The sequence below is a fragment of the Cupressus sempervirens genome, chromosome 1 (genome assembly GCF_028749045.1).
Source record: "Cupressus sempervirens isolate cs-2001-9-10 chromosome 1, ASM2874904v1, whole genome shotgun sequence".
Classification (NCBI taxonomy): domain Eukaryota; kingdom Viridiplantae; phylum Streptophyta; class Pinopsida; order Cupressales; family Cupressaceae; genus Cupressus; species Cupressus sempervirens.
This window is the reverse complement of record NC_143118.1, coordinates 290,425,183-290,450,514: the sequence shown is the minus strand read 5'-3', so window position 1 is coordinate 290,450,514 and position 25,332 is coordinate 290,425,183. Positions and strand designations below refer to the sequence as shown.

Genomic DNA, 25,332 nt, shown 5'->3' with positions numbered 1-25,332 from the left:
TAAACTATATAAATTATACGATTGGCTCAATTCATTTTGTCTTATAAGAGCCCTTCAAAAATTTTGGTATACAACTATGTAGAGGTTATAAACTATTCTCGTAAATGCTAATATTTTTCTTTTAACAAAATTATGCATATCCTTTACTAGTTTTTTTTTTTTCTTGGCCAAAGTTCAAATAAAACATCTAAAGGAAAATCCTTTAATATCATTTTTCTCAAAAATAAAAAATCATATATTGATTTTTCTCCTATCTTTCATTGCAACCTTGTATCAATCATATGGATCAAAGATAGTAAATTTTGTAAGTAGGTGAGCCTATGAACATCATAGATTCAAGGTGAAGTAAGTTTTACTTCTAAATTTTTAAATGATCAAAATCTCAAATATTATCTATTAAAAAGTACATTTTTAGAAAATAAAAAATATTAAGTTTTAATAAACAATAAATTGTTGTAACTTTATATATTAAATTTTATATATTTAAAAATATGAAGTATCAACATGTAAATCATTATATCTCTATTCTATTCATTATATTATGTATATGAATCTTTATATCTTCATTATATTTCATTAACATAGTTGTATGAACAATATCAACTATATACTATAATACTTATATCACATTCTCATTTTAATTATCTATTATTAAAACTTTGAAAACTAATGTATACATATTCATTGTAAAAATAATTTGATATCATTTATTATTATTTCAACTATTACATTTATTATATTCAATAAAATAATTGAAGTATCCATAACATATAAAATAAAATATAAAATCTTAACTATAACTACATATGTATTCTATTAATTATAATTATATATATGTATGTATGTATGTATGTATTTTATCTATATAACTACATTATAACTAAGTACCACTTGTTTTAAATACAAACAATATCACATAGGATATTCTACCTTCTTTAATGTATTGTCTTTGACCATATTAATGATGACAATTATAGTCATTGACCTCTCTCATCACATCATCTTGCAACAAAACTATTAAATAAGGGAGTGATGATCAATGTAGAGTCTAGACAATAATCTTATGTTATAGGGATTTATCCTTCTATCTAATCCACTTATATTTAAATTGTTTGGAGGTAGTTAGAGGGAATTCAACATCCATTTGGAGTTTCATATCAGTTACACTTAGGTTGAGAGTTTTGAGGTGGTCAACTACATGTTTCTAGCATTTGACCCCTTCTTTGTTGCTTTCATCATCTATCTAACCATTGATGAAAGCTTGCCTTTATGTTGTATTTTTCGCCTCATTATTAAGGGTTCTCTCTTTAGGTTAGATTTTTGCACATTGCAATTCTAGTAAATTATATTGGACACACTACATTGTAGTAGATTTCATAATTACTGAAATTCTAAGATTGATTCCTTCTCCATTATTATTCTATTTTTAACATCATTTTCCATAGTAACTAATAATATTCTAAATAAATAGTTTTTTTTTTTCATTTTAACAAATATACTAAAAATTAGAGCTTTATATAAAAAATAAGACCTCAATTTTTTAAAAAAAAATTATACCAGCTAGTCAAATAATTTTATTAATATTTTTATTGAGCTAAACAATTACATAAGTTTCCTATCATTGGCTAAAACTAAAACATCAAGTTCTAAACATGTAATTTCTTTTTAATGAAAGTGCAACAAAAAAAACATTGTCTTATCCATATGATTTCTTATCTCTACATATTAAATGGTAATCTTTCTACAACTAGCCTATAGGAAAATACATATGCTATCCTTTTGATAGAATGTACCATAAAAATGAAATATTAAATTTTTTTCCCCATCAAATCTAAAAAAATAATGCTATTCTTTTTGTTGCTTTCTACTATTAGCCATTAAAATAATAACAAATTCATCTTGAAAATTTACTAAAATTCAATTGTATTCTATAAATTAAAATAAAAAAATCAACACTTTTTTTTGTAAGGTTAGTAGCATCCATAGTTAAATAGTTTTAAAATAATAGTGTTGTGTTAAATGTTGGGATTTATGGTTCTTCATGATTTGAAAAACTAGGGATCATGTCTAGAAATTGATGGTCATATTGGGCATTTTTGCATTTTTGAACTATATATGATAGCTAAAAATTTGATGGGTCGTAAAGATTGGTAGGCTATTTTTTATAAAACTGTAAATATGACACTTGAATTCATCAAAATTTATTATAAGAAATCAAAATATATTATTTAATAATGTAGATATATATGTGTGATATATCTTTTATTTGATAATATATATGTTTTTTGCTTTTGTATATTGTTAATATTTTTTTATAATAATTTAGAATGTTTTTAAGATAGAATAAAGCATGTTATGAATTTAGAAACTTGCTTAATTCATTTGACACATTGTATGATAAAATATATGATTTAGAAATCCATTGTACATTTATGACTTTACAAATATTACAAATAAAAAAAAATAGTTTAATTCATTTAAAATAGTATTTATATATTGTTAAATATTTAGATTTTTAAAAATATATTTAAATTATTTATAAATTAAAAATATAAATTTCATAAACAATTTTTTTTATAAAATGTATAATGAAAAGCATTAAAATGATAACAATCGAACCATTGAAAAAATATTCATGTTAGAGATAAGGGTGACTCGCAAAGGCATAGTAGGGAGCATCTACTTTCATGTGATTTGCTTCTGTTAAACCTTTGAAATGATAAAAGTAACATAAAGATGATTAAAAATAACATTCTATCATTTTTAATGTATTATCTTTGACCATGTTAACAGTGACAATTATAGTCATTGACCTTTCTCATCATGTCACCTTGCAAACAAAAGTATTAAATAAGGGAGTGGTAATCAATGTAGAACATGATAGGTTTAAGACAACAAGAGCTACATGCAGTTGGAGTCCCTACCTAGGTAGGGGCATAAGAGAAGTTATTGACTTAAGATAGGAAACTGCTTAGGCTTTATTGAGAGAAATAAGAAGTCTATGTTTGATAGAAATGGAGAGCAAAAACTTAAATGCAAAAAGTGAACCATTGTTATGCATTAACTCAAAATGTATAATTAGATATAGAATTTAAGAAATTAATATTTCAAACAAATAAATATTCTATTGGCTCAAACTAATTTCAAGAAGATTTTAATGACACAATTAAAAATCAACTAAACAAATGATTAGAAATCAAGATTTATAATATTAGTTTAAATATATAATAATTTTGAAGAAAAGTAAGAAACATAAAATAGAAGAGACCACCTATGCAATGATCTAAATCCTAAATAACTTCTTTGTGCAAATTTTATTTTTAGCTTACATAATTCCAATTTCCCTAAAAAAATGTGCTTGCAGACTAATAGATATAATATCCTAAAGAGGATCATTTTTTCTTTTCCTTTTCAAATGATGTTTGAAAGTAATACCAAAATGGAATTTCATTTCATCAGCCCATCTCTTATATAATATATAAGATTTTTCGTAATGGCTAGCAATGTTCCATAGCATGAGTTGTGACTAAATAGGCACAAATGAATAAGATAAAAGAAAAAAGAGAATAGAAATAACTAGCAAAAACTCATGTAGTTTTTTAAGCAACTTAACTATTCTGTTGATTGAAATGGTAATTTTCAGCATTTAATTATTTGAATGGTGCATGGTTGAGTAGGTAGAAATAAGAAATGTATTTTGTACAATATGTAATCAGTATGTAGAGATTAAAAATATTATTAAATTACTTGTAAAATTTATGTATCTGAAAACAAAATTTTAATTTTATAAATCAATTTGTAATCAAGTTTTTTCCATAATTAAAATAAAAACATAGTCTTAAAATATCATTCTAAAATATCAAACAACTAACTTAAATTGGTTGATTATAATTAAAATTTAATTTAAATTGCATGATTATAATTAATGTTTGATTATTTGATTACTTTAGTAATTACCACTCTTAACAGATTTCTATTAAATAGAGAAAAAATGGTTCCATGAGATAAACACTTCAAATTATTTTCTATTTTGATTAGTATCTATTTTCGTCATAGATCTTTTAGCTGCATTATCTCATCCTCAACACTATATTAAATGTCTTGATGATGGCTTCTTGTATGACATTAACTTCTTATACTATAATATCATTTCTATTTATCTAAAAAAGTGTCTTTGAACTAGTTTACCAATTTGGCCAAGGAGGGCTACAATACTTTTAGCGATACTCTCCAACACACTCAACTTCTATTCACAACATAGCAAGGTATGATGTAATGGATAACATAATGAGCATGAAATCTAAGAAGAAGAATCACTTCCCTCCACAATGAGATGGATCCTTCAATCCATAGACAATGATATTGCTTCCAAACTAGTATTGTAGGAGTAGGTGTTGTAGAATGTGCAGGGATATCCTCCTGTGACTATGAGGGTTGTGATCTTGTTGTGCATGAAAAAATATCGATAATGTGTCCACCAATGTCATGAATAGGAATCCCTATGACTGTCGCTAAGGCTTGATATGAACCAAGAAGATCAGATGCTAAATAAGATGCCATATGATGCAATGCATCCACATCTAATATAGTTGAAACCTCTAGTGGTGATGGTGTATCTACTATCTCATATAGATCATTAACTCTTGTGCTAGAGGATGCACTTGTGGAAATGGGACCAAAAAATTGTAACATATATCTGCCACATCTATCTGAAGATATCTCCTATAAGTTTGTGGCAACTATGGCAATGCTAGAAAATATCTGACTGCTGACTATATCATCAGGAATAGTTGAACCCACAACAATCATCTGTGGACCTCTCAGCATGACCAAAAGTTTTGGACCCACCATTTCCCATTTATTAATGGGCATAAGGGTGTCCATAGGACTAAATCTCTCTAACAATTGGCCAAGGCCCTATCCACCATGACTTGGAAAATTTGTATAATTGACTTCATGATGTAAATAAAATTCTGCAAATAATTGTTTACAAAAATAAAGAGGAAACTCATCCTTCTATGGTCACCTATGATGCCCAGCTAACTATCGAGGATATATAAATGAAACAATGAGCTTATCTGTACACTTTGTTACTGAATAACCTCTAATCCTAGGTCTATCTATATAAAAGGGAAACATTGTCTTCACCATAGTGGTGGAGACCTCATCATCAATTTGTATATACTTCATGGTGCCAGTGACAGCGTGACAAAGGGGATAGTAAAATGTCTCAATACTAATATCATCAAATGGGTTGTATGTAGAGATCATTTCAATCATCTAGCACAACTCATCTCTAATAGAAATAATCTTCTCCCTATTAGGGAGAGTGGTAGAAGCCAACAGTGTAGAATCAATATAGTTGAGAGCACGAGATAACCTAGCAATAGTATCAACAAATAAATGTTGTCTCTACTTAGAGGGTGATATCAGTCTACATGTTGTTTTTGACTCAGCACTATTACCCCCTCTCTAAACACTAGCCTCCCCTGAGAATGTAGGTGCTCCACTAGTACCAGATGCCATAATGATATATTGAAAGATCTCTATCTATGAATGGAGAGTTAAGATATACATATATATAAGTACATATAAAATTGAAAGTTAAATTTAATTTAAAACATGTATGTATATAAATATGTACAAAGTTGAATGTAACTAAAAATGTGAACAGGTTATTTAGTACATCTAGCTCATGTATGTGAAAATATAGCTCAAATATGCACATCTAGTTTATGTATGTCAACAAAAAATATGCATGTGTGTTATTTAGTACATATAGGTTTACTATGTTAATGTTTTCTAAAATGTAACTATTTTTTAGCTATTTTGAGGTCTTAACAAGTTTTCAAAGTTTCATGTATATGTTATTATAGTTTCCAAGTTTTCTAAGTTTGAAGTTGGTTAAATTTTAAGTTTTCAAGTTTGAACAACTAGAACTTATTATAGTTTAGTTCTACCTAATGTTTCAATTTACATGTTAGTTATCTATATAGGTTTGTACAATGTTAATGTTTTATCATGTGCAATTACTTTAGTTATCTACGTCTCAACTTTAATTTTCTATGTTTTATCATGTAAAATCTACATTTATGATTACATGTACATTTTTAATTTAAAAATACTATATAGTTTTTTTATCTTTAACATATCTAGATCTAACTATATAAAGAAAATTAACTAGTCTAAATAATCAACTGCTAAAAAAACACTTAGAATATAACTAATTTAATGACTAAAGCACTTAAAAATAATTAATTTAATTAATGCTAACATGTAATAACTAAACTATATAACTGTATATATATATAATGCACTTACCTGTTATGGTTGAAACACTCTAACCACTTGAAAATCACAATAGTGAAATGACCACCGACAAGCGATTTTTTGATATTTATAAATACACCAAGGTTTCGGCCATAACCTCCCTACCATGTCAACATGGAAAAGCACCACATTTGCACTGTTGTAGATGTTTTGGCTAAAACCGTTATGGCTGGAACTCTTTTAGCCATAACCTTGTTAGATATCATGAATGGTGACATAGGTTTGTGCTTTTACCCACAATCAAATTTATGTTAACAAAATACAATTTTAAACCAAATTAAGGAAAGCTTGGCTAAACTATATCATTTATGAAAAAATGTTGTAGCAAAATGAATTCACTTGTTTTTACTTGTTTTTACTTGTTAGATCATGCTGCTCTTTTTTGTTTCCTTTTGGCATAAACAATTTTGATAACTTTTTTTAATCAACCATCAATAAGTTAGAGATGAATGAATAGAAAACATTGATGATGGTCCATAATGTACAATTGGAATAGTAAATATAATTTATTTTTCTAAAGGTTGTATCATTTAATAGAATGAACTATACATATGTTTACTTGTTATTTTAAGTAAGGTTGCATATTTTATCATATCAATAATTCAAAGAACACTTTGTGATGTTTTATTATATTTATGATGTAGAATTTAGATCAAACTTTTTAATCTTTTATTAAAGATGAAATGAAACTAGAAATATAAAAAATCTTGAGTGGATCACAAAGTGTGATTCCAATAATCAATAATTCAGATAACACTTTGTGATCTTTTATTAGAATGATGTAGAATTCATATCAAACTTTTTGATCTTTTATTAAGGATGATATATAACTAAAAATATAAAAAATCTTTAGTGGATCACAAAGTGTGATTCCAACAATTGATAGAAAAATTTAATGACTTTTTTATTTTTGTTAAGGATGATATATAACTAAAAACATAGAATATCTTGAATGGATCACAAAGTGTGTTTCCAACAATTGTTGTAATTTAATGAATTTGTGATTTTTATCAAGGATGATATATAACTAAAAATGTAGAAAATTTGAAATGGATCACAAAGCATGTTTCCAACAATTGATACAACAATTTGACTAAGATGTCTTTAAATTTTTTAAAAAAATAGAATAGAATGTCATAGGTTTTTAGATACAACTATGTGTGTGGTTTGCATCAACAATTTTATCACACTCTATGATATATGGCTAAGACATTCAAGATTTGAAAGAAGAGAAACATTGTGATCATGGATCAAAGAGTGTGATTCAAGTAATTAATGTAACTATTTTTACCAATATTGTATCATTTTCCACCAAAATTTTAGTGTAGTTGAAAATATAGAGATATCTTACTTGATGTCATTTTTTATATCAGTGTGTTAGATGAAAATATAAAGATATCTTAATTGATGTCATTTTTTATATCAGTGTGTCAAATCACTATTTGATCTATCATTATGAAAATGTAATGGAGCAAAATGGACATACATTTTACTTCTTCAAGTATTATTTCTAGACAAGAGTGTGTCATTGTATTTGCATCAAAATGTCACACTCTATTCAAACCATTATAAAGATATTTAAGAGCTGAAAAAGTATAAAAATCTAAATAATAGATTATAAAGTGTTCTTTGAACAGTTGAATCAAATGACTGAACTTGACTTTTATCATTTTTCAACAAAATTTCATATTAGAAATAATTATACATACTTCTTATGTACTATTATTTCTCTATCAACATTTCATATCAGAGTCTATACATCATGATTAAAGAAATGACAACATATGATTCTAATCATTGATTAAAAAATATTAATTTTCATTGTAAAAATGATATCTTTGATTTGCAATATACTTGTCCTCCAAACTCATCTTTTCCCCAATATTGGCATGAATGACTCCAAATTCGCCATAGAAATTCTTAAAATATGTCTTGCTATTGTCATTGTCAGGTGGTAGAATTGAATCACCAAGAGGGTGGTTATTTTCTAACTTCACCAATCTAGTGCAGGTCTTTAAATTATGAGCAATCATTAGATGAGCACCAAAATTCCACTTTTTTCTAACAATTCGAGAAAGAATTCTCAAACACCTTCCAAGAAAATTTAGAAATATGATACCTGCTAGTTAAATGGGTCAAAAGATTTATCCTCTATGAAATTCAAACATTTGGGTCCATAGAAAATTTTCTATAGTAGCTATTCTATTGATAGTATAACAACCTATCAAACAAAGAAGATGATTGATTAATAACCCTAAAGATCAATTAATGAACTAGTTTATTACTTGTCTAGGTTTTCAACTCAAGCATAATAAAGAGAACAAAGACCTAACCTTTTTAGTCAAGCACAAGAAGCCTCTTGGAGAAGTTCTGGTAGAGATATCACACACATAAGTAGGTTATCAAATTTTCAAATAAGAAAAGGCCTTTTTATAGAGATTTGGGCATGACACATGTAAACATTCTGTTGGGAGTGTCCTACAAATAAATATTGATGGTTGCATTTTTTTTGGAGCATTCATGATAATCCTTATTGCCCTGTGTATCATAAATCTTGGAAATCAAAAATTGACAATACTTGTAGATGGAATAATTATCAACATAGTTGTTGCAACTCTATTTAGAATTCACAAGAAAAAAAATGCAAAAGGAAACCAGTCACCATATTGATTTTCGTAAATAGTCCCAAAACTATAGACATCACATTGTTTGGGAGCATTAAAGTTTTACATTGAAAGCCTATGGAAAGCCTAAATGTCACAAAAAAGTGTGATATCTATTTGTGTTTCCAATTTGGTAGTTACTAAAAAGCATCTAACTAGATTTTTTTGCTTCTCGCAAAGCTATAAATTAATCATCTCTTTGGACTCTCTTACTTTGCAAATTATGAGGTGATATAGTTTTTTGGAAATAAGAAAATCATCAAAAACATAAGTTGCTTCAAATTAAGATGTCATTGTCTTTGTTCCATAGATTAAAATGTATGGCTGAAAAAACACCCAAGCCAATAGGAAACAATTAATTAATTTTAAAAAAATATTTAATAAGAAATTTTATATAGACTATAGTATGAATCAAAATAACTAGAATATATAGGACACTTGAGACAACAACTAATATCAAAATAAGTCAATGAAAACTACAATCTCCAACCTTATGCAAGGACTAACAAGAATTATATTGCTATAACTTTCAATAATATTGATAGTAGAAAACTAAAATGATAACTCCATTACAACTTCAAATATTAGAAAGGATGTGCCCTAGACCAAATACAAAACATATAGAATTACATAAAAATATTGGTGGTAGAAAACTAAAATGATAAATTGCCAATAACATCAAAAAATAATTGAAAGGATGTGCCTTGGACACAATACAAAACATATAGAATTACACAAGTACAAGTAATGTAATGCATTTCTAGTGAAAGTAGGAAAAAATATAATAACATAGCATAAACAATTCTCAACATAGGAAAAATGCATACATCACAAATCGTGCTATTGAATCATGTCCCTCAAATGATGTCATCACTCCAATTCTCAATTGAAGCAAGAAAATTCCTCACCATCTAATGATTCTATGAATAAATTTTAGTAGAGTGCCAATGAGTGAAAAAATGTTAGGGTACAGTATTATAATACAAGTTTACTGCCTATAGTTTTAGGGTTTGAAAATCAACAATGTAAATACCATGATATAGACAAAGAAACTCATAGTGCTGCAAGATATTGCAAGGGGAAATAGATGATTACTATGGTAAATGTTAGTAAAAAAAAACTAATCATGAAATAGTTGCGATATCTACCCTCTCTAATAGGTGCCTCGTAATAGGCACATGCAGCAAACACAAAGATTTCTCAAGCATGATGGATATAATTATGATAATTTTCTCTAGTTAAAATAGAAAAGACTATTCGGAAAAACTCGAATTAGCCAATGATAAAATAGAAATTAGGTGTGAAAATTTTCAACTCCATAAGAATGTTGCTCAAAACCTTAGATTTATGGTGACTAGGTCATTAATTTTGAAAGTATTTTCTTAATGTATTGACCAATATCATGAGAAGTTTATAATCTATGCTAAGTAGCTATAGTGCAGCACTAGTTAACTATATAATTTTGAGAGTGTTTTCTATGATTGTTTTTTTATCAATAAATAATGAAAATATTTACGCACAAAACTCAGAATTGTAAGAGAGCACTAAATTGTTATGAATAATGTGTCATTTCAAATGCTGGCCTACACTAAGATTTTTAATTATGTTCTTAATGTGGCTTTTACTACTAAAGATTTTTAAAAAGATTATGTATTGTACCTAAGGGCTCCTAAGTTTTCTATATCTCCATAAAATATGTTATGTTAATATCATTATCAAAGCCTGTTGTAGTCTTAGAAAAATAGATATTGCATATGAACTACTTTATGGATGCTAAAATAGAGATGTTATCCAAATGAAACTACCTGTCAAATATTAGAAAATCAAAATTTTGGCTACCTACACAACATCTGTACCTCTCTTTCATTAATCTAAAGATTTTTCTTGTAGTAGGCCAAATAAAGAAAAATAATTTTTTTTTGAGAAGTGAATCTAAAATCTTCATTATCTGCTCTTGTACATGCCTATTGTGAACAAGGTTTGAAGAAATAATCAATCTCTCTCATAGTAGAGGATCATTGTATTGCTACACATATTGTCATAAATAAAAAATTATCTGCATGTATGGGATGTACCTTAATTAGTATTGTACTACCAAACTGAGAAATTTGATGCAAGTATTAAAAGTAAATGAGAAGCAAAAATACCAGAGGTCAAACATTTAAAAATAAAACTTACAACATTCTAAATTAGTGTAAACATTGAACCAGCCCTAGCTTTTCTAAGGTTTCCAATTATTCTACAGAAATTAGCTTAAAAGACCTTACATGATGATCTATGCACTAAAATCTTTTATGAATGTACACCTCAAAACATGCAACCAAATTCTAATTGCCAATTTTTCCCTTTTCCATGCCATGACATGAGATATAGAGATAGGTGCCCATAGCAATACGATAGTCTAGAGAGAACTAGGGGAAAAATTCTAGAAGCCTCTATCAAAACCCTCCCTATAGAAGATGTGAGTAAATACACGAGACAAGTGAATTATCTTAGAAATGGAATTTGTCAAACTTTTTGTAATTTTTCAAATATTTTGATGAATAAATAGAAGAGACCACTAGGAAATATGCAGATACCCAACAGGGAATAAGAAACTTAAATATTAAAAAACTATTTTAATACAAAAATTTCAACAGATTATAGTTTAAGTTGCTAATGCATGATTTTTGAGAACAAACTAATACTCAAATTGCTATCAAAAATATTAGTCTCCTACCTTTAAGGTAGGGACTAATAATCTAAATTAAATGCAAAAAGTAAAGGAAGGATAGCCAAAGGAATACTGAACCATATCCATTCTACTTGGAGAAATTAACAAGATGAGATCAGGTGAAGGTTTTATGTTTGAAGTGGAATGTAGAATCTACCAATTTCATGAGAAGTCATTTATCCCTAACTCTCTTAATGATGTCAAAAGGAGTCTGCATGATAATGTAGGTTCTTTTAACAATTAAGAAATGTCATTTCAAATTGGCTATTTTAGTGTTTTGATAGGCTTATCAAATATTTGAGGAATGCCTAGATGGTGGAGAAACAATAGAGCAAAAGATCTTCAACTAGACAATTTCTTTACTTGATTGTATGCAAGAAGCTATCGTGTTCAATTCTAATTTTTGATTTTAAGCTAAAGCTAATATGAAATTAAGTGTGTCCTGTGATAGTACTTGTTTGCATTCTAAACATATTGCCAAAAATAAAACAAAAATAGGGTCTAGAATCAACTTTCACCAATCAAACTTGCAACTACCAAATTATTGAAGATCGATGCCATTTTTGAGTCGTTGATGACTCTAGCTCTAATGAAGAGTTACACTATGAGGTGGTTGGATTAATCTGAGTTCTATTAGATAAGGCTACAAGTACTCTAGATTTCACAAACTCAATCAAGACATAGGACATACTAAGCTTAACAAAACCAACTCTTCAAATTAAAACCCCACAAGCAAGAGAGAAGATCCTAGTGAGTGGAAAACAAATGCTATATATTTGCTTGATCAGAGAATTAGAGGATTTCGATCCATTTATTTTTGTAATGGTTATTGGGAGAGGAATATTGTAATGGATATGTTGCTTTGACAATGAAGCCCAATGATTGTCGTCTCTTCTTCTTCCATGTATTTTTTGTCTTCCACTATGAATGAAGAATATGAATGTGGATAATCAATCTGCTACTATTGCATTGTACTAAGAATTGTATTTGAATAGAGATATTGCCCTGCTTGAAGAGTGGGTGTAGCCTAGGCTAGCTAGATGAACCACTATAAATTCTGAGTCTGTTCTTGTATTTTTTTATTCAATTTTAGTTTTCAATTCAGTTTATTTTCTGTATCTTTTATTTTAGTTCAATAATTAATATCAGAGTTGGTTAAGCTCATTTGATTTTCTAGATATTGATAAAGATTTATAGACACCATGGATGAGGCAAATAAGTGGAAAATTTAAAAAAAAATTGGCCAAAACTTTGGGCTATAGAAAGTGTAGATAGAGTCTTTGCTCATCAAGCAAGATTTATAACCTGTGTTGCTTGGTAAGACAAAGGGCAAAGGATCATTGATAGAATAAGAATGGGAAAAACTAGATTTGAAAGCAAGGGAAATGATTTTCTTAGCTCTCTCAAGTAACATGTTGTTTAACATTTTAGTTGAGAAGACAACTAAAAAGCTAGTTGAGAAATTATCTTCATTGTATGAGATACCTTTAAAGCTTCAAATAATGTTTTTATAATGAAGAAGCCATATAATCTAAAAGTGAAAGAAGGGGGATCAATGTTGAATCATCTTAATGAGTTTAATACATAGGCCAATCAACTCATTTAAGTTGGTATACCATTAGATGATGAAATAAAAGTTATTTTACTATTATGTTCACTTCTAAATAGTTGGGAAGGTGTAGTAATGGCTATGAGCACTTCAATAGCAGCTAACAACAAGCTAAAATTTGATGAAGTCACAACTACATTACTTGGTGAAGACATGCGAAAGAAACACCACAAATCATGTTCTGGTGATGCTCTAATAGTTCTGAGCATAAGCAATAGAGGAAGAAGTCGTGAATGAGGTAGACATAACAATAATAATAATTGAAGAGGCAAATCAAATCATCACTCAAAGTCTAGAGGAAGAAATGGAACCTACTAGTTTAGTGGTAAATTAGGCCACAACAAGAAGCAATGTTGGAATTACAAGAAAGCTCAAAATAAAGTAAATTAGGATGGCATAAATGCTGCAACTGATGGAGCTTTGGTGCTTGCAACTGGTGACATGGGTTCAAATTCATGGGTTCTCGATTGTAAGGCATCTTTTCATGTTACTCCATGTTAGAGTTCGTTCACAAATTACCATGAAGGCATGTTTGGTAATATTTTTCTTGGGATTAAAAAGAATGTGATATTGTCAACAAAGGGGATATTTTATTGTTGCTGAAAAATGGTAGTAAATAGATTTGAAAAGATGTTAGGCATGTTCCTACACTCAAGCATAATCTAATTTTAGTTAGTTAGTTGTATACACAAGGCTATAATGTTAACTTTGATCTTGAATCATGGAAAGTGTCCAATGGTCAGTTGCTTTTAGCTAAAGGAAAGAAATATGGATGTTTATATGTTTTAGAGTGCAATAGTGAAGTGGGAGCAGCCATGGTGATTGTGGAAAGTAATGTTGAACTTTGGCATAAGAGGCTTGATCACATGAGAAAAATAGGTCTTGAAGTTATGCTTCAAAGAGACTAGCTTCCAGATGTTAAATGTCTTGATTTGGAGTTGTGTGAGCATTGTCTTTATGACAAGCATAATTGCACCAACTTTGTAAGGATGGGTCATGAGAAGAAATCTTCTCCTTAGAGCTTGTTCATTTAGATGTTTTTGGTCCTATGGAGGTAACTTCTCTTGGTGGTGCTAACTATTTTGTCACTTTTCTTGATGATTGCACTAAACAAGTTTGGGCTTATATGTTGAATAAGAAATCTGAAGTATTTTCGAAGTTTAAAATTTTTAAAGCTGTGGTCAAAAATCTGATTGGGACAAAGATTAAATATCTACTAATAGACAATGGTGGAGAGTTTTTCTCATTGGAGTTTGATAATTTTTGTGTAGATCATGGCATTCGAAGGATTAAAATGATCCCTTATACACCTCAAGAAAATGGTGTACCAGAGAGGTTGCTATCTTTGAAAGGGCTCAGTGTATGTTATCTAATGCTGGTTTGGGGAAAGAATTTTGGGTAGAGGCATGCAACATAGCAGTTTATTTAATTAATTGAGCCCCTTCATCACATCTTGATTTTGATATTCTAGAAGAGAGATAGACTAGTAAAAGAATTTCATTTTCTCATTTACGAGTGTTTGGTTATGATGTGTATGTTCATGTTCCTAAAGAGTAGCAAACAAAATTGGATTTTAAATCCAAAAGATGTGGATTTTTGGGTTATGGTGAGGACCAATACGGCTTTTGGTTGTGGGATCTGATTTCTCATAAAATGCTTTGAAGTCATGATGTTATTTTCAATGAGAAATCATTCTTAGGTTTGCATAGAATAGTCACTACTTTTGAAAGTTGTTTTAAATATGATTTATTTGATAATGGTGAGCATATTCACAAGTCTTGTATTTTATTTAATCCCATTGCTATAGTCATGACTTCATAGAATCTTGGGCTTACAACACATACCTAGCTCATGCCTTGTATAATCTCTATACAACCAAGTCTCACTCATACACCTTTTGTAGTAACTCCAAGTATTGTCCATGATTCCTTGCCCACACCAGATGTTTCTCTATTTAAAATGTCACTTGTCAATACTATTAATCCATCACAACCTTCCTTTGAAATGCATGCTACCAAGTCCCAACTAACTCCTATTCCCACTAAGTTGAGAGATGAATATCAAATTCAGTAGCCCATCTTTCTCACTCCACATGGCCTACTATCTGATGTTACTAGTGAGATAGCATGTCATTCACTACCAATTTCATTTACAAATAAACAAGGGTCTGATCATAATAAAGATGATAGAGAAATGACCCATGCTACTAATGAACAAGAAAATATAGAGGATATTAGTGAGGTCATTGTTCAAAATACAAAGGCCATTGGTGCAATCCAAAATCTAGAGAATGTTAAGAATCTATAGAGATTTAATTGGAGTGACACAAATGTTTAGCCAAGGAAATCTATTTGAGAAATAAAATGTCCTTGTAAGTTTGATGACTATGAGTTATTATTTTCTTTATGTTTTGATCAAACAAAGCCACAAACATTTAAGAAAGCATGTACTAATATAAATTCAGTCCATTGGATGGATGTCATAAAAGATGAAATGGAGTCTTTAAATAAAAATTAGACATGGGATATGGTTCCTCTTCTACCAAATCATAAAGCTCTTAAAAATAAATGGGTCTACCAAATAAAAGAGTAAGATGGAGGATGGAAGAGGTACAGGGCCAAATTGGTAGTGAAGAGATTTTCTCAACAAAAAGGTGTGGATTTTAATAAGATTTTCTTTCTAGTGGTTAAAATGCAAGCCATTCATTTGGTTTTAGGCATGACAGTAGCTTGGGATCTTGAGCTTGAGAAACTCAATGTAAAAACAATGTTTCTACATGGGGATGTTGAGGAGGAATTGTATATGGAGCAGCCAAAGGGATCTGTTAAATAGAGGCAAGAGCATTTATATTGTAGGTTAAAGATGAGCTTATATGAGCTAAAGCAAGCTCCATGCCAATGGTACTTAAAGTTTGATAACTTCATGACACAACAAGGTTTTACTCACTGTGAATTAGACCCATGTGTTTACTACAAGTGGCCTCCTACTAGTGAGTTTTTAATTTTGCTACTATATGTTGATGATATTTTGACTACTAGAAATAGTATGTGATTTATTCAAGGGTTGAAGACGTATTTGACTCTTCATTTTTCCATGAAAGATTCAGGTGCAGTGAAGAGGATTCTTGGAATAGATATAATACATGATAGATATAAAATAGAACTTAGATTATCTCAAGAAAAGTATATCTTAAAAGTTTTAGAAAAGTTTAATATGCCAAATGCCAAATCAATTGTCACTTCATTCGCTAATCATTTTCGATTGTGTTAAAAAATGTGTCCTTCTACTCTAGAAGAAAAATACGAGATGAATGGTCTTCATTATTCTTCAGCAGTTGGGAGTTTAATGTATGCAATGGTTAGCACACATCTAGATCCTGCTTATGTAATGGGAGTCATAAGTGTTTTTTATGAGTAATCCAGGTAAAACTCATTGGCAAATTGTTCAATAGATTTTTCGATATTTGAGAGGCAATTCCTCTCATGTTTTATGTTTTAATAACAAGACTCCTTATATTTGTGGATATGTTGATTTTGATATGGCTAGAGATTTAGATAAAAGGAGGTCCACAATAGGCTATTTTTTACTATTTTCAGGGCAACAATTAGTTGGGCTTCTCATAAGCAACAAGTTGTTGCTCTTTCCTCTACAGAAGCCAAATATATTGCACTTACTAAGGGGGCCAAAGAGCTGATAAGGTTACAATGATTTTTTGGAGAGTTGGGATTTCAACAATCCAACTTTACTCGATTTTTTGACAGCAAGAGTGCCATTCATTTCGTTAAAAATTCAGCATTCCACAGTTGCACGAAGCATATAGGAACCCGATTTCACTCTATCTATCATCCTCTTGAAGAGGGAAGGCTACAATTAGAGAAGTTTGATACAAAGGTTAATCGGGCTGATGTATTTATAAAAGTTGTACCTCGAGAGAAGTTCAAATTCTGTAGAGCTTCTCTCAGCATTGTCATGACATAGCCATAAGCATTCCAAGTAGGGGATATCTTTGTGCAACACTGATTGGTCTTCAAGTGAGAAATTGTAACAGTTATTGGCAAAGGAATATTGTAACAGCTCTGTTTCTCTGATGGTGAAGCCCAATGATTGTCGCCTCTTTCTCTTCCAAGTCTTTTTCGTCTTTCACTATGAATGAAGAATATGTATATGTGTATAATCAATCTGCTGCTGTTGCATTGTACTAAGAATTATATTTGAATAGACATATTGCCCTGCTTGAAGAGTGGATGTAGTCCAGATTAACTGGATGAACCATTATAAATTCTGTTCTGTTCTTGCATTTTTTGGTTCAGTTTTAGTTTTCAGTTCAGTTTATTTTCTGTATCTTCTATTTTAGTTCAACAATTTCTTCTATTGAGCTCAGACCCCTTCAACAAGGTATGTATGCTCCTGTTAGCCTTGGATTAATGTTGCATTTTTTAATGAGGAAGAATCTCAGCGCATCTCAGCCTGTCAGGTTAATAATGCTCACCCAACTCATTTTTGTATCCAAAGATTTGTAGACTTATTTTTAATTGATTTTCAAATAATGCCCTCATGACCAATTCGACTGCGCATGGGATTCGTTAGCAATTGATGGAGCAGATAACATTACTTCTGTTAAGCCAATTTCAACAAATGATACCCAAGATCTTCCTCCACCTCTGGTCATGCAAACGGCGGTGCCGACAGCGAACACGACTTTTCATTTTCAGTTTACATCGTCCTTAGGTAAAAACTTACTGTTATTGTATTTTGCAGAGATCATGAATTTGTCCGGGTCAAGAGTTTTTGACATAGCCATTAATGACGTAAAAATAGTATCCAACCTTCGTCTTGTTAGAAACAATTCTGTCATTGAACTACCGTTGATGAACACGGCGATTTCCCTGATGTCGTTGTCCAAAGCTTCAAAGTCTGCCATGGGTCCTATGCTCAATGCTCTCAAGTTGTACCAAACGGTTATCTCCTTAACTCTCACCTCTGTAGAAGACGGCGAGGACACAACTTCACGCTTTCTTGAATATTTTACTTACAAACATGCTCAAATATGTAGCTTTTATAATATTAACTCTTAGCTTAATCTGCAGTTGAAGCTCTCGCTATTGTTAAAAAATTGCTTAAACTGAGTAATTGGATCTCGGATCCATGTTTTGCTTATCCGTGGGAAGGAATCGTGTGTACTAACAGCTCCGTGCCAGTCAAAGTTTCAGAGATGTAAATTTATTTCCTACTCATGTTATTTTCTGCTTTGCTGTTTAAATCATACAACATAAATTTAGGATCATAAATTTTCTGTTGAAGTGCTCTGTGAATTAAGTTATTAGAGTCTTTATAAGTTTATTAGTTTATTGTAAACTCAAATGTATCTACCAGCACCAGAATATCATCTCTTTAAGCAATTTTAGTTTTTTTTCAAATTTATGGCATAGTTTAACAACCTCTTGTAAATGACTTATCAATATAAAAATAAATGACTTATCTTATATAATTTATTTTATTTTAAAGACAACATAGAATTTTCCAATCCTTAAATACCACGCTTACAGTTTCTTCCAATAAAAATATATTTTGGGAGAAAAAGTCAGCTGAACTTCATACATGTGAAATCCAAATAAGCTGAGCTTCATACAGGTGAAATCAAAATATAAAGAGAATTGTTAGAACTTATCTAACATCTCTACTCAAAATTTGCCACATGGTCTATGTTGGAATAGACAAAGTCATTGGAATAGACCAAGTTCATGTTGCTCTCCTATTACAACTGCAACTGTAGTTAACTCCACCATGTGTGTGCATGATTGAATATGTCTTAAATACATGGCAAGGTTGTTAAGTTAGTTGTTAGTGTTGTCACTTTTACACCATCCACATATACACTCTAGACTCCTCATTTGTAGCTGGAAGTGCTCTATTTATAGAGACTATCTAATCTGTATTATTGTGCAACCAAATTAATAAAATACTTTTGTTATCTGATGTCACCACTTTCTTTTTTAGTTATATTTTTTTATGGTATTAGAGTTGTTAGATTTTTTTATCTGTGATTTTATTTGAATATGTCAATGTTTGATCTTTGTTGATTAATGAAGCTGTTGTTTAAAATGTGACATAGAAGATATGCTACTGCCAAATGAAAAGCAAGGCTAATCATTAAAATCAATGTATGGAATAAAGAGAACCTGCACGAAGATACAATCTAAGCTTCTAGTGTTGAGAGAAGCTAGTTAAAGATAGAAAAGTTGCCACCAAAGGAAATCGAGATTGAATAGACTAGATGGGTATCGTGTGAGAAATGTTTAACATATCGATGAACCATGTATCTAAAAATATTCTTATAGAACTTGTTAGAAGTTGTAATCTTTCCTTGGTGTATTTATAAACCAAGGTTAGAACTCCTTTCTTTATTGTTGTAATATATTAGGATATAAGCCAAGGTATCCTAATATATTTATTTTTGTCCTTTTTCCACTACATCTTATTTTGTCATCTAGTGGAATATGTGAGGACAAATATATATTGTAATTTCTAATTTTAGATTATTCCTCCTTAAGAGGAATCTCACACTTGGCCTCACACACTTATGAATGGTGGCATTCATAGACATGGGAGTTACATTCTAACTCCTCTCTCTCATCTCTATTTAAGAGATGACCCTCTTCTCTCATTTAACAATGAGTTTTCTTCCTCTTCTCAATTATTGTATGAGCAATTGCTCTCTCGCTCTTTCTCTTTTCCTTCTTAGGCCTTTCATGCCTCATTCATAATGTCACAAGGGGTTTTCTTTGCTTTCCCCTTTCCAAATATCTTGTCTCATGGTGTTGGAGCTTGAAGCTTTCTCTCTCCTATTTTATGGTAATATCTTTTCATGCATTTACTCACTTAGATTCTTTCTTGGTTTTGCTTATTTACAGATTTCTTTTTCCATTTCTAACATGATATCAGAGCAGTTTAATCTTTGTTTTGAGTGTTTGCATGAAGGTACGATTCGAAGGAGACTCTTGAGAGAGATTTCACTAATTTCTTCTTTAATCTTCTTGAGATGGAAGATATTGAATTTTTTTTTAATTTTTTTTTTGGATTTGGCTGGTTTACCACCAAACCCGATTAACTTTTGTGTGCTCTAATTTGTGCAAGTTACTTCTTATTTTATATTAGTTTTTCATCTAACCCCTTTTGGCAGGCTTGCCGCCAAAAGGTTTTCCTATCTAGATATCTTTTTTACTATATCTTTCTAGTTCAGTTTCATGTCCTTTTCTGAACCTTTTTTGGAGTTTTGGGAATCAGACCCGCTGTTAGAATCTTCTTCTTCTTCAACATTTTCAGGTATGTGCACCATAACATGCGCCTCCTTTTCAGAATTTGTGTTGAACCCTCTCTCTTTAGAGAGTTCCGCACAGACTTGCCTAAACTTCCATTTTTTTATGAATCCTCTGTCTTTGCAGAGTTTTCTATATATTTAGCTAAAATATCACTTTTACGATCAGCCGAGGGCTATGATTATCAAATATTATGTTCTTGTTATTTGCCAAGAGCCAAATAATTGAATGTGCTTCCTTCAATAGAGAATTGAATTGAAGTGCACTGATAAAAGTAGGGTTTGAGTTTACTTCAGGAGGAGTTAACCCTTCCCTGCCCTCTTTCTGTTCTTCCTTCAGCAAGAAGAAATCATGAAGCACAGTGCCGATCTAGCTCTACTTTTCAACGTATCTACATCATTGAAATATTTTATTTTATTTTAGATACAAGAACATTGATTCCAGCATGTTTTTTATCCCATCCAAACTCATTAATGTTTTCTTCAGCGCCCAAGATCTTCCCATTTGTTTGTATGTAGGTTATAGTACATGAGTTGTAATCTTTCCTTGGTGTATTTATAAACCAAGGTTAGAACTCCTTTATTTATTGTTGTAATATATTAGGATATAAGCCAAGGTATCCTAATATATTTATTTTTGTCCTTTTTCCATTACATCTTATTTTGTCATCTAGTGGAATATGTGAGGACAAATATATATTGTAATTTCTAATTTTAGATTATTCCTCCTTAAGAGGAATCTCACACTTGGCCTCACACACTTATGAATGGTGGCATTCATAGACATGGGAGTTACATTCTAACTCCTCTCTCTCATCTCTATTTAAGAGATGACCCTCTTCTCTCATTTAACAATGAGGTTTCTTCCTCTTCTCAATTATTGTATGAGCAATTTCTCTCTCGCTCTTTCTCTTTTCCTTCTTAGGCTTTTCATGCCTCATTCATAATGTCACAAGGGGTTTTCTTTGCTTTCCCCTTTCCAAATATCTTGTCTCATGGTGTTGGAGCTTGAAGCTTTCTCTCTCCTATTTTATGGTAATATCTTTTCATGCATTTACTCACTTAGATTCTTTCCTGGTTTTGCTTATTTACAGATTTCTTTTTCCATTTCTAACAGAACTAGCAAGCGTAGTGGCTAGGTACTCATGTGACTTAGTAGATGGATTATTTTTTATATGGACTCAATATTATTGTGCATGAGAAATGTTCTGAATAGGTTTTCTCGTTATTGGAACAATAGTGTTGTGAAGTTTGAATAGTTTGTGGTAATCCAAAACCACTTGTTTAGGTGAAGAACGGTTCATGGCAAGCCAAAATCACTTGTTTAGTTGAAGATCCTAAAAGTCTTGACAAATATGTGGTAAGCCAAAAAAACTTGTTTGGGTACAAAACCTAAAAAGGTTTGTGGTAAGCCATATCATAATGACACAAGGAATAAACTAATAATGAGAAGGGAAACCAAACTTTTTATGTTGTAAAATGGGTACCTAACAAGGCTCAATGTCGGGACATATTCTATTTAAATTTACTATCATGATTTCTTCCACATAAAGAGTCTTTACGGGTAGAAATTAAGGGAGGGTGTTGGAATAAACAAAGTCATTATAATAGACCACTTAGTCCATGTCATTCTCCTATTGCAACTGAAACTACAGTTAACTCCATCATGTGTGTGAAAGATTGAATATATCTTCAAAACATGGCAAAGTTGTTAAGTTTTAGTGTTGTAACATTACACCATGCACATGTATGCTCTAGACTACTTGCTTGTAGTTGGAAGTCCTTTATTTATAGAGGCTATCTAATTTGTATTATTGTATAGCCAAATTAATAAAATGCTTTTGCTATCTATTGTCACCACTTTCTTTGTTAGTTCTATTTTTTAAGAGTCTATAAGCTTTCGGCAAGATCTTTAGTTAAAATGATAGCAGCTTTCTAATAAATATATCTTTTAAATATAAATGACAAACATAGACCTTAACATCTAGCATCAAAATGCCAAAACATATAGATGGTCCTAATCATTTTCCTTACGCATCCCAATTGTCATGTAATCTATGTACATTTCAATTTTCAATTTTCATTTTTAACTTCAAATTTCATTAATATGACTTCTCAAGAATGACTAGACAAGAATTAGACCTTGATATTATTAAGTCTACCTAAATTCTATTTATATATTTCATTGAGCATTTGTTTACACTATGGGAATCTGTGATCAGATTGCTAAACAATAACCATCTCACTGGAGGTTTACCAAACTTATCCAAGTTAGGTAAGTTGGAGAGCCTGTAAGTTACTTGTGCACAAACCCCTCAAAATTTTCATATTAATCATCTTAAACATGCAAAATAATCACTAGTTTAATATGCAAACATACCAACTCTAACCTTAAGTGATCGTATAGGCATTTACAAAACAATAACTTGAGTGGGGAAGTTCCAACTTGGCTATCTCAATTGCCTAACCTAAAAGAATTGTATGTCACACAATCTACTCACTGAACTACCTCCTCTTCTTAGAAGACATAGTAATAATTAGAATGTTAATTCAGAATGTATATACTTAACCTCTCTTGTTTTACTCTCAAGTTTATACAAAATAATAATTCCAGCAGTCTAATTCCTCCAAAACTTCTACACACCTCTTCGTTGAGTACCAAGTACCTTAATTTTTCTTCCAATTCATTTTACTCTAAAATCTCTACAAGAAAATCTACTTCACAACATTGATGCACCCCTTTAATCTATAATCCAAATAATTTAAGTGCAAGCCAAATATGACTTAATATTTTGCAAATGTGATGAATTTCTTGATTAATAGATTTATTTTTTGTCAAGAATTCATCACAAGAACTTGGTGTGTTTACTTGGTTACTACAATGAATCAAGGGAGCTCATGCTTGCCTACAAGTACATGCTCGGAGGCTCTCAAGGACTACCTCTATGGTAAATAAGGTCTATTTTATTTATTTCTTGGAGTGCTAACATTAATTGTTTCATTTAATTTTTAGATTAAATGTTCTAAATAATTAATATTGACTTATGTTTAGTTTTTCCTAAGAGTAATGTTTTCCTCAAGTCCAAATGCAAGCAATAATGAAAAACTAGATTGGAAAAACCAAACTCAAGATTGCTTTGGATGTTGCTTATGGTAAGAAGTTCTCAACTCTTTTCCATTGCTTGGGAATTATAATTGAATTAAATCATCTATTTAGTTACCATAAATTTGGTTTTTTTTTCCTTCTTTTACCTTTGAAAATGATTTGGATAGGTGACTTGAGTCTAATTCTATTCAACACATGTTTCAAAAGGGTTGGAATACCTCCATGTGGGCTACATCCTAAAAATAATTCACAGGGATGTAAAGACAGCAAACATTCTTCTAGATGTGAATCTAAATGGTAAACTAGCTAATTCTGGTCTTTCAAGATTTACTATAGATGGAAAGGAATCCCATGTTACAACCACTATTTAAGGAATTGCGGGATACTTGGATCTAGGGTAATTCTATATTTTCACTTAGTTTTTTTCCTTTTCTTTCGATGTGCACAACAAGCTAGTTTGATTCCTATCAGTTTGATGTTTCATTTCTATTTGTTTCACAGATATTTTAGCACTCAAATGCTGACAAAAAAAAGTGATGTGTATAGTTTTGGAGTAGTCTTATTGGAAATCATATGTAGTAGAAAACCCATAGATGGAAAAAAATCTGAAGAGGAAATTAATCTTGTTAGATGGGTAAGAAGTGCTTTTGATATTCATGTATGATATTTATTTATTATTATTTTTTCCTAGTATAAACTTTTGGATGGCTTAAACATCATATATTAAGACTTTATTATTAGGCTAAAAGTATTAAATAGTCAAAGTTGACTTAATTTTTCTATTAGTATATGATTTAGTTTATGGCTAAGTAGGTTACACCATATGCTTACCTAGAAGAGGATCCTATCAAAATATCAAATATTGTTGACAAGAGGTTGCAACCACATGATTACAACATTAAATCCATCATTCATTTGGTGAAACTAGGGATTAGATGCATTGTAGCCAATCCATTGGCTATGCCAATGATAAATGATGTTGTAGATGAGAACAAAGTGGCCATGAGATATGAGAAGCAAAACAACATAAGTGATGTTTTTGACATGTTAGAGTTAAGCAAGGACTACAACAATCAAATGAGTAGCCAAGTGTCTACTTTTGAGTTGAGTGGACCATAGGAGATGGCCTCGAGTGAGAATAATTCAAGCTTCCATGACTAGAGCAGATCATTCAAAAGCAAAAAGCTATATGTATGTGTCTGTGTCTGTGTGTGTCTATATATATATCATCTAGTCATCATAAAAAAATCATTTAAAAAATATATGATACTTTCTATATAAATAAACTTTGAAGTTTTCTATTTTATCACATATTAAATTAGTATTTCCTATTTGTAACACTCACAACCTTCATACCATAGTATTCCTTACACTTATCATGATCCCCCTAGTATAATGGTTCCTAGAGTTCTACCTAGTAGCACCTTTTATTCCAGCTAATTCATACACTCTTCCTAGTGTTTCAAATGTGCCATTCCCAACAATTACTTCTAATTATTTCACTATCATTAGCCTTGGTCAAACTATTTCTTCCTTAGGCATTATTACTGTTATTTTCCCTCGGCAAGTTGATATGCCTCTTCTTGATACTTATAA

The 25,332-nt window shown here is 30.4% G+C and overlaps 1 protein-coding gene and 1 pseudogene across 1 annotated transcript; both read left to right on the top strand.

Annotated features, from left to right (window-relative positions):
* The first annotated feature begins 12,381 nt into the window (after positions 1–12,381).
* Positions 12,382–18,533, top strand: LOC149577241 (nodulation receptor kinase-like). Its single transcript, XM_089795948.1, has 4 exons — positions 12,382–12,519; positions 17,677–17,792; positions 17,865–18,307; positions 18,403–18,533. The coding sequence occupies exons 1-4, from the start codon at positions 12,472–12,474 to the stop codon at positions 18,531–18,533; spliced, it is 738 nt and encodes a 245-aa protein (XP_089652074.1). The 5' UTR covers positions 12,382–12,471.
* Positions 18,534–20,559: 2,026 nt separating this feature from the next.
* Positions 20,560–24,897, top strand: LOC149577240 (putative LRR receptor-like serine/threonine-protein kinase At5g48740; annotated as a pseudogene).
* Positions 24,898–25,332: the final 435 nt, after the last annotated feature.

What these genes read in the sequence shown, in the direction of transcription:
- LOC149577241 (XM_089795948.1), top strand. Translation starts at nt 12,472, where the DNA reads ATGCTATATATTTGCTTGATCAGAGAATTAGAGGATTTCGATCCATTT. An exon ending in TAGAGGATTTCGATCCATTT is followed by an intron (nt 12,520 to 17,676) that starts ATTTTTGTAATG and finishes TTTAGTTCAACA; the next exon opens with ATTTCTTCTATTGAGCTCAG. An exon ending in GCATCTCAGCCTGTCAGGTT is followed by an intron (nt 17,793 to 17,864) that starts AATAATGCTCAC and finishes TTTCAAATAATG; the next exon opens with CCCTCATGACCAATTCGACT.